The sequence below is a fragment of the Ostrea edulis genome, chromosome 3 (genome assembly GCF_947568905.1).
Source record: "Ostrea edulis chromosome 3, xbOstEdul1.1, whole genome shotgun sequence".
Taxonomy (NCBI): domain Eukaryota; kingdom Metazoa; phylum Mollusca; class Bivalvia; order Ostreida; family Ostreidae; genus Ostrea; species Ostrea edulis.
In genome coordinates, this window is record NC_079166.1 from 50,091,772 (window position 1) to 50,106,336 (window position 14,565).

General features: G+C 34.9%; 1 protein-coding gene across 4 annotated transcripts in view; it reads right to left on the reverse strand.

Annotated features, from left to right (window-relative positions):
- The window catches only part of LOC125676006 (CNK3/IPCEF1 fusion protein-like), a 92,546-nt gene that overhangs the window by 69,592 nt on the left and 8,389 nt on the right, over nt 1–14,565 (reverse strand). For 2 of the 4 annotated variants that reach the window (XM_048913882.2, XM_048913880.2), the window contains exons 2-4: nt 14,548–14,565; nt 8,208–8,425; nt 5,871–6,000 (exon numbers count right to left, since the gene is read on the reverse strand). The exon at nt 14,548–14,565 is cut by the window's right edge and continues 146 nt beyond it. In XM_048913882.2, coding sequence (XP_048769839.1) covers nt 5,871–6,000; nt 8,208–8,425; nt 14,548–14,565 — 366 coding nt within the window. Of the gene's footprint in view, nt 1–2,935; nt 3,041–5,870; nt 6,001–8,207; nt 8,426–14,547 lie in introns of those variants that run through there. The other 2 variants (XM_056158079.1, XM_056158080.1) reach the window with 2 other exon arrangements.

The window sequence follows — 14,565 nt, forward strand, 5'->3', positions numbered from 1 at the left end:
CAAACGGGGCTCGTGCCTTGTTTTGAAAATTAAAAGTTTTGAAGTTTAAGTTTGTTGCTATGTTTTACATATATCAAATACTACCATATGACTAATTAATATCCAACTAATTTTTTTCATCAAAATCGTGTTCATGTCTCTTTAAAAAAACTCTTAAGCATGCATTTTTTTGCTGTATTTTACTAAACACAAGAACTCACAAGGCTGGGCTGCAATCCCCTTCTAAGCTTTTCCTATTTTAAAAGTCCCCTAGTGACTTTGACCTTCGAACTTTTGACCCCAAAATCAATAGGGTTTTTCCGCTCTTAATAACATATCTATATTTGAAGTATTAAATCAATTTTTGTTGTGAATTCAATTGTTATTTTCATGGATAGTAATTTTCCATGAAATTAAATCCATCAAAAAGACACGATATGATTATAATCTACCGATTATAAAGTCTCCCGAACAAACTACTAGCTGTATAAAAGTGGCTTTTTCTAAGTACAGTATTACTATTTTCCTCCCTTGACAAAATCCATGCCAATTTTAATTCATTTAAAATATCCAGATCACAAAGGCTTTGATTTTCAAAAAATTCAACCAAAAAAAAACCCCATTTTCCCTTCAGTAAAACTGGTGACACTTGACCTTGATCCTGCATGGTTTGTAAGTTCCAACATCCTCTTATCATTTTTGATGATCCCATGTCTCTATCAGTCGTGGTTCTAAAGTTATACAAGTTTTTATAATCAAGGTCAATGGAGATACTAGTTTGTAGGTCACTATACTCTTATATCATTTCTGAAGATTTCATGTCTCTATCAGTCCCATTTATACCAGACTTATGCTTAGGGTCAGAGGTCAAGGTCACTGGAGTCACTTGACCTTGATACAAATTTCTAGATCCCATCATCCTTTTCTTATTTCTGAAGATTCCATCTCTTTATCAGACCTAGTTCTTAAGCAATATCAAGTTTATGATCTAAGGTCAGTGGTCAAGGTCACTGAAGTCACTTGATCTTGATACTGATTTGTAGATCTCATCATCCTTTCATCATTTCTGAAGATCCAATGTCTCTATCAGACCTAGGACCTAGTTCCTCAGTAATACTAGTTCTATGTTCTAAGGTCAGAGGTCAAGGTCACTGGAGTCACTTGACCTTGATACTAGTTTGTAGGCCCTGTAATCCTCTTGCCATTTCTGAGGATTCCATGTCACTATTAGTCCCAGTTTTAAAGTTATACCAGTTTTTATGTCCATGGTCAGAGGGCAAGGTCACTGGAGTCACTTGACCTTGATACTAGTTTGTAGGCCCTGTAATCCTCTTGCCATTTCTGAGGATTCCATGTCACTATTAGTCCCAGTTTTAAAGTTATACCAGTTTTTATGTCCATGGTCAGAGGGCAAGGTCACTGGAGTTACTTGATCTTGATACTAATTAGTTGGCCCTGCCATTCTCTGAAGACCCAAGAACTCTATCATATTTGTAAATTTATATCTGTTGAATTTTGGAATTAATTTTTTTTCCATAGAGATCTATGTTAAACCCCACCCCATTTGATCCCCCAAAATGTACCCTAACCCCCTTCAATCTGAAAACAAAAACATTTCTGCACATCTTCTTTAACTCCACTTGGGAGACTTAATTAAACCACAGTATAAATTTTTAATTGCACTGTAAAGCCACGAAAGGAGAAGTGATGCTATTTTTTAACCAAAACTTTAAAATTTTAAATACATTTGCCAATATTTTGATATGTGCACATTCAAGGCGATGGATGATATTTGCGTGTGTTAAACGAAATACTTCGATTGATAATAAAAATCAATATATGCACCCCTGTGCACCCAGGGGTGCATAAGCCGAGTTGCATGGGATACATTGTAAAGTCAGGAATGATGTGGCATATTTATAATTGTGAAGAACTAATTTCAGTTTTAAACTTTTTGAGTTGCTGTCCAGAAACAATATTTGTCTGAAGTTTTCAATCTATTTTCGGTCACTGTGACCTTGACCTTTGACCTTTTTTATCCAAAATCAATAGGGGCCTTGCTTTGCTGGTATCCAACAATATATCCAAGTTTCATTTGATTCAAATTAAAAATTTTCGAGTTATTCTCCGGAAACCAAATTTTTTTGGAATTCTAAATCTATATTTATTCACTGTGACCTTGACCTTTGACCTTTTTTCTCCAAAATCAATAGAGGTCTTCCTTACCTGGTACCCAACAATATATCAAAGTTTCATTTGATTCGGATTTAAACTTTCTGAGTTATCATCCAGAAACCAAATTTTTCTGAAATTTTCATTCTACATTCGGTCACTGTGACCTTGACCTTTGACCTTTTTTTCTTCAAAATCAATAGGGGTCTTCCATACCTGGTACCCAACAATATATCAAAGTTTCATTTGATTCGGATTTAAACTGTCTGAGTTATCATCCGGAAACCAAATTTTTCTGAAATTTTCATTCTATTTTTGGTCACTGTGACCTTGACCTTTGACCATTTCCCTCCAAAATCAATAGGGGTCTTCCTTACCTGGTACCCAACAATATATTAGCAACCACCACCCATTTTTTAAAATTTACCCAAAACAATAAAAATCAGGTGTAATTACCAATTTTGAGTATGCTGATTGCAAATCTGGACTCCTTTTACTCCAATTTCTTATAGAAAATGAAGTATAGTGTCTTAAACACCCCTACCGCCAGGTTGCCAAAAAACGGAAAATGTTTCATTTCGCATCAAAAAGTGACCCAACTTTATTTCTTGAAACATCCTTACCCAAAACAATACAATTCAGGTGTAATTACCAATTTTGAGTATGCTGAATCCAAATCTGAATTCCTTTTACTCCACTTCCTTACAGAAAATAAGGTATAGTGTCTTAAACACCCCTACCGTCAGGTTGTCAAAAACGGAAAATGTTGCATCATTATCATTACCGAAACACTGGACTCTCTGGCCAGTCTGGGGGCTGAGTTGCATCAAAACTGACAGAAGCACTAACTCTCTGGCCAGTTGGGGGGCTGAGTAGCATCAGAATCCGTCTGAGAATGAATGGTTGAAATGTTTATTATTTATTTATTTTTATTTTTTCAAAATTCAGAAATTTAAAAACTGCATGATCAGATTAAGAGAAAAAAAGGTTTTAACAATCCGAAACCTTCATCTTAAAGTTTTTAAGGTAAGGGAAACATATTTTTACATATCATACCACTGGTGTCCAGATTTACGCAATGCTTGTCTGGAATTCCCCGACTTTAAGCTTGCCTTTTATTTCGCTGAGCATGGCGAATTTCAGTGTTATCAACCATAACAAAACTATATTTTAGGCTCGAAAATCTTCTCTTTCAAAATATGTTCATCAAAATATTCTTATTACTTACTTTTCATTGTAGAAACAAATGATTAAAACGGAAATGAGTTTTGTCGGATTTACCAGAACATACTCTATTGTGTTTTGGAGATGAATATACATGTATATCTTTTCCATTCTTTTTAGAATTTCTCATTCAAAAAGCTATAAATAGGTCTATATACACTGTAGCAATTTGTGATTTTAAAAAAAAATGTTTTAAATGTTCAAATATTTAAATGATTTACATTTAAATTATTTACTACAGAGACCATAAAAACTAGTAAGCACCTTTTCTATTTACACTTCGCCGGTGAAAATTTGAACAATGATAAAATATATTAGTAATAATAATGCTTTATGAAGAGAAGATAGCCCTATTAATACAAGGCATTATTCTTCCCCGGGGCCTTCTGAAATACAAACAATATACACATAGCGATACATACAACCAAAGATAAGCATATAAAGATAGCTTCCGTGATTATATACAATGTATAACAAAGTATTCATGGTATAGAATAGGTACATGTAATGTACGAGGGAATAAAAGATGGGAGGGCGGAGGTAACGAAAATGCATCCATATATTTTCAAATACATACACATGTATATAGAACATGTATTTAAAAATAACGACAGCTAATTATAAATGTTTTCATATTTCTTCTAAAAATGATAATTCTATATATAATGGTACCCCATTAGATACATGTATGCCTGAGTATAGAAGAGCGTTTTTGAAACAGAATTGTTCAATGTTTTGGTAAACAAAGATTATAATTTAATTCAGGACGCATGGAATAGGAAAAAAAATATCTCTTAGATATTCAGAGCTCATACAATTAAAAGTTTTGTACAATAGAATACACGTAATTACTTCACATTTAACCATCTTAGTCAAACTTTTCAAACAAAGGTTTCGATGGCTATGGTCATGATTGATTTGAATACACGTTATTTTAAAATAGTTTTTGATTATGATATTTCTATGTTATTGAAAAGAATTTTTGTATGTGTGTATCAACAAATTCTTAAAAATTATCCAAAGCATTTTAATTCACAAGGAATATTAAACTATTTTTTTTCTGTATAAGAATTGAGAAAACATCATCAGACACAGAAAGAAGATGCAACGTTAAATCTTGCACTCGCAAAACATGCCAACTTTGCTACTTCATATCACAATTAATTCAAATACACGTTAATGGTAATGGTGTTTGTTTATGATATTTGTATAATGTTATTGAAAAGAATTTTGTGTCAATAACTTTTTGAAAATCATCCAACATTTTAATTAACAAGGTATATTGAACTATTTTTTCTGTATAAGAATTGAGAAAACGTCATCAGACACAGATCTCAGACGTAACGTTAAATCTTGCAAAACATACCAACTTTGTTACTTCATATCACAAAAAATATACGTAATACTATACATTTATTGCATGATAGTGAGGGAGATATGAAGATTTATTCACCCAAGAAAAATCATATTCCCCGAGGGCAACGCCCGAGGGGAATATGATTTTTCTTGGGTGAATAAATCTTCATATCTCCCGAACATTCATGCAATAAATTGTTTATTATACCGAAACAAAGCAAGACTCAAAAGTGCATTTGAAATTGTAGTCAGCTCATTTATACATTGTATGTAGCTGAGATCGTCCTAACGGTAACACCGCACCATCAACGTATTATGGTAGAAGGCACAAACAACGAAATACAGTGATATGATAACCAGTTTTTGCATTTCCATTCTCCTTGAAAGTTAATTTACTTGCTTGTTTTTGTATCAACCAAAACCATGCATTCAACTGTGTATCAGAGACCCACATATTTTGTGCCTTACGAACAATGAAAGTAGAATGATTCAGACTTATTGTGACGTCACAATACACTTCGTCTACCTTGACGTTAAATTCATGGAAAATGCACGAGGCTGCCCAAGGGGTAAATATGATAGGGAGATATGATGTTTGAGAGGGAGATATGAAGTTTTGTCATCCCTGACATGTGACCGTCTAGACCAATCAGATTACGCGTTGCATAGAATTCTCATACTGAGGTATAATAAATGGATATAATTACTATATATAGAAAGTACACACCCTATATAGTACATGTATTAGGGCATAAAATTACCAACTTCTGAAAATAGGCCAAAATTGACCCTTAGTGTACCTTCTCCTAACGAAACAGAATTTTGATACAAAACCACAAAATTTTATGCTCACGAAAATAAAAATTCTTAACTGTAAAAATTAAAAAGTTGTATATGCAAAGATGCAATGCATGGCATGCTACTCATAACAATCCTCATTTTGATTAATACTGTAATTTTCTAATGTTCTCCTTAGAGTAAAACAAACAGCAGAGACATTTTCACATTGTTGTATATTTTCATCAAGGGAACATCAAATACCAAAATTTGAAAGAAATCTCCATTGCGAAGAGGAATTAAGTTCAATGTCCTTAGATTCAAACGTGACACCAATAAAGCTATATTGTAGGTATACTTACAGCAGTGGAAATCTTCTCTTCTGGGTTCAAATCATTCACATCTTTCTGGCAGGCTGATATCAAGTCTATTCCAAGCTTCACTAAAGTGTTACGTAGCAACACCATATCATATATTCTTTCAAATGGAGCTCTGTTAAAATTTCAACACTTCAATAAGCATATGAAAAATCAGGCCTTGATTTCTCAAACAAAAAAAACTAAGTCGAAACTTGGACTTAAAGTCTGAGATTTTGCTCAAACTTTGACTGCTCTAATAAAAGACAAGGGGCCCACAGGCCTTATCAGTTACCTGAATACTAAATGAAAAAGTATCACTACTTCCATGGGCTATGAAATCCAGAAAAAATTTCCTGTTCTGAATATCTATGCTAAATTCTAATGTTCAGCAACAGTATAAAACAAGATGTGTTCTTAAAACTTCACGGTCCTCACAAGTGCATACACTGATGAAAGGCTTTAAATAATAGGTGTATTAACATTTTAAAAAACATCAAAATATATGACTAATTTGGACTCATCCTGAAGTCATAACCCTGGGTTGTGAAATTCACCATTTTTTGTACATCCTTTTCTGCTATTCTTAAGTATGCATTTAGATTTTATACAGTATCAGCAAACTTGCACATAAATACTATATACTAAGTTTGGCCCCACCCTGGGGTCAAAACCCTTACTCTGGGGAAAATCAAAGAAGTAGGTACAGTTTCTAAAGTCATCTGGCCCAAAATATTGATGATTTCACTTGGAGCTCAAACCCTGGCATTCAAATAAGGAATAGATTAGTAAACCCAAAATATGCTCAGATTGATCAGCAAAATGGTTTGTGTCATATGACGAGAGCTTGAAGTTGGCACAAAATTGCAAAAATGCCATTTTCAATGAAAATATCCATAAATTCAGGTGGTTTTCCTTTCAGAAAGCATACAGCGCATGCGTCGAGCAATTTCATATTCAAGCATGATTTTCATCTTAAAATAATACACAAAATGTATCATTTTCATTTTGCTCGACAAATGCGCACATCTTTTCCTGAGCAATAATCTGTATGACATTGACAGTTTTCAGGCTTCTTTTGAGAAAAAAGCGGGTAATGTCTTATTCATGATGTCATAATGCTATCCATTTAGGAATATCATTCTGATTTTGTTGACATAGTATACCTGGCATATATTGTACTTTCCTAAAACGATAATTTAGGTTAATTCTAGACACATTTTAAAGAGAGAAATTTTTTGGGCCTTTTTATGTATACAATCGTACCTTGTTCTTTACAATTTTGGTAAAAGATTACCTGCTCTATGAATGCATTCAGTTTCAATTTAGTATCAAAAGCACTAAAGAAAATGTTATTTAAGTTTTTTACACATAAACACTGTATAACAAGTTTGGCCCCGCCCTGGGGTCAGAACCCCTACCCCAGCGATCATGAAATTTACAATTTTGGTAGAGGCCTTCCTGCTCTACATCACTATGCATTTAGTTTTTCTTACATGTGTGTGGTTCTTGAGAAGATTTTTGAAAATTGGTCAATTTTGGGCAGTTTTTGCCTCGCCCCTAGGACCCCAGGGGTTCTGGAGTCCTGAAATTTACAATTTATGTCCCCCTTGTCCCAATGATGCTTCATACTAAATTTGAAAAGAATTGGACAAGTAGTTATTAAGAAGAAGTTAAAAATGTTCAATTGTTAACGCACGACGGAGGAAAACCAATTGCAATAGGTCACCTCAGTTTACTCATACATTTAGATTTAATCAATTTTTTAGGACTGATGCATGTAGCCACCTTGATTTTTCCAATTTCTGCCCAATATGTTGTACATGCAAACACTTGGGATCATTAACTTTATAAATCCTTTGAAAGTATTTTACAGGCCATGTTGAGAATAATTAACATACCCAGCTCTTTGTTCCTACACAATAAACATTTAAAATAAAATTCCCACAAATAAAATTTTATTCCCACAAAGTAAATATTTCTTCCACTCATTAAAATTCATTCAAACAAAATAAAATTTGTGGCCCTGAAATAAAATTTGTTCCAAGATTCAAAAACTTTGTTTCCATGAAATAACAAGAGCCCCAAGGGCCACAGTTAATGCTGACCTGAGCCATCTTGCTCATACAAAGATCTTACTGGAACACCAATAACTTACAGTAAGTCAAGTCCTGCTATTCAACCAATAGAAGAATACACTATGTGTCTCTGGGTGATTGCACCAGACAACATTTGTTTTAATTATGTGGGTAAAAACAGAAAGGGAGCATGTCTTCTTCAAAGTATTCAAAAAGATAGAGGGATAATTATAAGAGGTTTGTAAGGTAGGATCAGTAATTTTACCTGTCAAGCCATTGGATGACACACTTCAGCATGCTAATCAGATCAGCTACAGAGGATAGAATATCTACTGACAGCTGGTGAGGTTTGGAGTGAGAGTTGTTAGCCATATTGGGGTCATTTTCCAAGTTCCGGGGCTGAACTTCATTAAATAAACCTCTTGCTTTACAACCCAACTGCAGAGCCAAGGATTGGAGATTTTCTGTTTCATAGTCATAACGCTGAAACACAAAAAGTGATTATGAAATACTCAAATACACCTTCATATTTTTCCATATATCATCTATCCAAACACATCATTTTATTCTAATTGGCTTTGACTACTGTTGTGTTTACTGGCACGTGATCAACAGTATCTCATATTGCTGCCCTTCATCAATCTTTTGACTGATTGCCTTGATAATTTCATTGGTTATGAAAGCCACATGATTCTAAATAAGAGGCCAATGGGTCACATTACTCACCTGAGCCACCTTGGCCCTACTGTTGTTCCATTTGTTGTGCTTTTTAACATAGTTCCACCCTCTTGTGACGTCATAAGATTTTGCAAAGTCAATGATTTAACAAGATATATGCATGACAGGAACATAAATTTTGTTGGAGTCTTTTTCAATAGTTATTGTAAAAAAAATCTTGTTAGTCATAAAATATTTCAAAAGTCTAAGTTATATATGAATAATCAATTCTGTAGGCAAATTTATGCATCGCTGCAGTAAACAAGTCATGTTTAAAGAAGTCGTAATTTTGCAACCTATCTAGTACGGGGATAACATTCATATCCATGGGGGCATTTTCCCCCCGGAAATACAGTTTGTTGGACAGTGGATAAAGTATGTATAAAAAGGTGACATTTTTGTCCTCATTCTGGGGGAAAGTGGACACAGAAGCAGGTCATTCTTCAGTTAAAATTCCCGTTTGAATCTGTGTCTGTAATAATTAAAGTGATTATGATGTAATTCAAAATCTAAAAATGAATGAGAATCTGTAGATGAAACCTTTTTGGCTAAGGTGCCTTTGCATTGTTACCTTCGCATAGCGCTTAGAGGTCAAGAAAATCAATACTTTTGCATGGTGCAATCTATAATTAGAAGCCACGTCATTAAGCTATACATGAGTCATGAGGGTTTTCCATTTGTGTTTTGATTGCTGGACTCAGTAAAAATTTTGTCCGACACAACAAAAACGTGTGCAACACAGTTAAAATGTGTGCAACACAGTAAAAAAACTTAACTGATCCGCATCGATCGTGAACGAGAAAGAACTTGTGCACGATTATGTTTTGACAGCGAAGGACAGAGATCGGTGTCTCAGAGGAACGATATTATTGCGCAACTGATTACCTATCATATATGTAAGTAGGTCATGCAGGAATTTAGAGGATGCAATGGTGTAACTTAGGCTTACCTTAGCATTTCTAAACGACCAAGATATTCTTCAGAATCATCGTCAACACAATCAAATTTGATTTCGTTATTTAGTTTCAAAAATGAGACTGAAAATAATGGTCTTGGGGGAGGGAAAAGACAAAAGTAACAAAATTATAGGACTGCGTTTACGGAAGACAATGCCCTAGTTTCAAGTCTTCAAAACACCGCCTGGAATTTTACGAGGGCTGTTTACTGAAATACATATAATTAGAACAAGTGTTAGATAAATATTGCCATTGTGTCAAGCATGAATGTAAAATGGTTTGCGGTCCACAACACGCTACACACAATGAAAAGTAATCGTGTTTTCAATTTGTTTGTACTTCAAATAAACAATTGACAATGACAGCTATATGCTACATCTATTTCTGAATGTACAAAGGATGAGGGAGGGGAAGGGGGCATGTTTTTTTTCTTATGTCGTTGCCTGTCCCCACATTTTGTTTTCGTTGAACGATTTTTTCATATAAAAAATGCATTTAGTTTTCTAACAGCGGTTTGAACATTACCGTTTGAAAATTACTTTTGTAACTTTTAATTGCCTAGCTTGGGATTCTCATTGAGCTTGTACATACCGACGTGGTGGCCGAGGTTATCTAGAGCGTTCGCCCTGCATGCGGAAGGCCGGGGTTCGAATCCCTGCCACGACAGACCTAAGTCTTTAAAACAGGTAGTGACAGTTCCATCACCAAACGCTCGGCATCAGGTGTGAATGTCACGGGTCCTCAGAGATGACCTTAAAAATGGATGTCCCGTGTCACAGTAGGAGTGGCACGCTAAAGAACCCTCACTGCTCAATGGCCATAAGCTCCGAGCATAGGCCTGAATTTGAAGCTCTTCACCGGTGTTGGTGACGTCTCCATATGAGTGAAAAATTCTCGAGCGAGACGTTAAGCAAGATACAATCAATCAATCATTGAGCTTATACATTTACATGTTGTAAATATTATATATTTATTGCGAGTCACTTTTGTTACTTTTTTTTCTTTTTTCTTTTTTTTTTCGTATTAGAAATCCTACACAAGCCGGGAATCTTATGCTTTTTTAGCTCACCTGAGGTGACAAGAGGGGATCAAAGTTTTACATACAAATATATAGGGAAAATCTTTTAAAATCTTCTCAAAAACTACTGGGCCAGGAAAGTGGAAATTTACATGACAACTTCCTGACATAGTGAAGATTCAAATTTGTTAAAATCATGGCCCCCGGGGGTAAGATGAGGCGACAATAGTGGATCAAAGTTTTACATACAAATATATAGGGAAAATCTTTAAAAATCTTCTTCTCAAAAACTACTGAGCCAGAAAAGCTTACATTTACATGAAAGCTTCCTGACATAGTGCAGATTAAAGTTTGCTAAATTCATGACTCCTGGGGTTAGGATGAGGTCATAATAGCTAGGGGATCAAAGTTTTACATAACTAATAAATAGAAACATTTTTTAAAAACATTCTCCTTAAGAACCATTGGGCTAAAGAAGTTTACATTTGCACAAAAGCTTCCTGACATAGTGCAGATTGAAGTTTGTAAAAATCATGATCCCCGGGGGTAAGATTGGGCCACAGTAGGGGATCAAAATTTTACATACATATATATAGGGAAAATCATTAAAAATCTTCTGAAAAATCACTGGCCAGAAAAGTTTACATTTATATGAAAGCTTCATGGCATAGTGCAGATTCAATGTTGTAAAAATCATGGCCCTCGGGAGTAGGTTGGGACCACAATAGGGATAAAAGTTTTACATGCGAATATATAGAAAAAATCTTCAAATATGTGCCAAGGTGACTCAGGTGAGCGATGTGCCCATGGGCCTCTTGTTTGCTAAGGTTATTTGCATTTTCATAAAAAGAACTGTTTTATAAAATTCAAACAATAGCAATGTGTATTTTGTCTCATTCAGACAAACAGGTGAGTTTCCTTTGCAATATGAATATGAGCTTTTACACAAGGAGTGTAATACAGACATGTTAATGAGTACAGTGTTTAATGTACCTGTGTACAAATTCTTGGAGGTGTTTTTTTAAATATACATATAACAAACAATCACTACAATGCTTAAATGTAAATCCATGCATATATGTTAGTCTAATTTATCACATTCGATTTAGTATATCCTCTTGCACTAACTTTCATGTTAAAAATGAGCTCTTTCCACTCTTGTTGATAACGCAGCATTCAGTTTCAAAGTTATTAATATTGCACATGTATGATGAACATCTTTTTTGAATGCCTTCCTAAATTTTGTTTTCAGTTATATATGTATTTATCTGACTTATTTGGATTCACATTCTCTCCAACCTGATTTTGGATTGAAATCAACTTCATTAATGATTACAAAAAATAACTCCACTTTCATGGTTTGATTGCTATATACAGATAATCATGTACTGGATTCTGTAGTATAGCTCATACAGATGCATGTTTATGTATGTATTTAAATGATTTCTGGTGAGGTGATGAAATGGATGTAAAATATTTCATAGACCTGCATTATTGGTGTGTTTTGACATGAATATCTGTGGCACTTATTAGTTAGTGTATTGGTTATGTGTATTTTTCTTTTCTGTCCAGTCGTTTGTTAGTTCCCTTCTATTATTATTTGACATACATGTATGTATCAAACTATTGATTTGTTTCATTTTAGTTGTATTCTAAAAATATTTCATACACTATTAAACTGGAACACAACAGTAAGTTAGTTGCGTAATAACAATTGAACACTTTTTACCGAAAACTACCATTACAACTGTTTTCACATTTTCTACCAAAACTTGACATTTCCAAAAATATTCTTCTCTACAATATCACACCTGTAAGAAAAAAAATTGCATAGTTATGTAGAGAATTTCATGATCCAGGGTGGAGGCCGGAGCATAGCGGATCAGAAACCCTTGACTTGGGAAGATGGGTGGGGGCCAAACTGGGTATAAAGTGTTTATGTGTAAAATATTTGAATAGCATAGCCCTTAATGCTATTGATTGATTGTATGTTGTTTAACGTCCCTCTCGATAATTTTATTTCATATGGAGACGTAACCAAGTCCGATGAAGGGTTGCAAAATTTAGGCCTTTGTTCGACGCATACGGCCATTGAGCAGTGAGGGTTCTTTAGTGTGCCACACCTACTGTGACGCGGGACATCCGTTTTTAAGGCCATCTCCAAGGACCCATGACATTCACACCTGATGCCGAGGGTTTGGCGATGGAATTGTCACTACTTGTTTTAACGACCTAGGTCTGTCGCGGCCGGGATTCGAACCCCGACCGTCCGCATACAGGGCGAACACTCTACCTCTAGACCACCACAGCGGTGGTAATGCTATTAATACTAAATTCTGATTATACATATTTTAAAAAAGAGCAGGTGTCCTTTACCAAAATTGTAAATCTCATGATCCAAGGACAGGGTTTTAGTTCCGGGTGGGACCAAAATGATTACGGTGACCATTGTTTTTTACAACATCATATAAAGTTTATATTTGAACATGTTGAAAAGTTTCAGGACATTGTTTCCAATCCATATTTGTTACTTCCTTACAGGAAATGTATCATTTAGTTCAGCGAAAATAAAGAATAATGCATGAACTGTTCTTTTTTTTTTTACTGTTGTTCCTGCTCATTAATATTACAGACAGAATTCATGAAGTCAGCTTAGCACTTTTCAGTACTTTCAGTACTTTGATTAATGACCCTACTTTATTTTTACCTTTTCTTGATTATCTCCCATTGGAAGGTGGCCTGACCCTTTATTTTAACAATTTAGAATTCCCTTTACCTAAGGATGCTTTGTGCCAACTTTGGTTGAAATTGGCCCAGTGGTTTTTGAGAAGAAGTCAAAAATGTTAAAAGTTTACAGACGGACGGACGCCGGAATACGGGTGATCAGAAAAGCTCACTTGATCTAAAACTTTCGAAATGTCAAATAAGCGAAAATCAGAAGATATATAGTGAAATCGTAAGGCATATTTTAGGTCCTAAAATTGTAAGCCTTACGCCAAAATCATGAGAGTTGGCAGCTCTGCAAATATATCAAGTTACAATATCCTGGAGCTTCTGGTTTGGTTTGTATCCTGCCTACAAGGTTTTCCTACTGCGATACTGTGCATGCTCCCTTGACCTTTGACCTCTAACCTTGAAAACAATATGCATCTTCCTCTCACCATGGTGATCAAATGTACCAAGTTGCAATATCCAGGAGCTTACGGTTCCATTCATATCCTGCCCACAAGGTTTTCCTAATAAGTGATACTGTAACCTTGACCTTTGACCTCTAACCTTGAAAAATAATAGGTATCTTCCTCTCACCATGGTGATCAAATGTACCAATTTAAGTTGCAATATCTTGAACCTAAGGTTTGGTGTGTATCATGTCAACAAGGTTTTCCTAGTAAGTAATACTATAACCTTGACCTTTGACTTCTGACCTTGAAAAACAATAAGCATCTTCCTCTCATCATGATGATCAAATATACCAAGTTGTAATATTCTGGAGCTTACGGTTCGGTTTGTATCCTGCCCAAAAGTTATCCTACTACGGTTTCCTACTAAGTGATATTACAACCTTGACCTTTAACCTCTGATCTTGAAAAACAATAGGCATCTTCCTCTAATGTATCAAGTTGTAAAATCCTGGAGCTTACGGTTTGGTCTGTATCCTGCTAACAAGGTCTTGACAGACAAACGGACAGATGGATGATGCCGTAACATACTACGTCCCGTTTTTGACGGGCGTATAAAAACTGTACAATAAAACCAGGTACTTTTGAGAGTTTGTCACACATGTATGTCTTAAAATTTATGAAACTTTGTGGAAACGTCTCTGCAAATGTCTACTTGTAACTGTTGTGCTGGTTTGAAATCTCTACCTCTTTATGATTAAAATGAAGCAGAACATAAGAGAGGAGTATACTTACCAAAGAGCGGAGGAGATC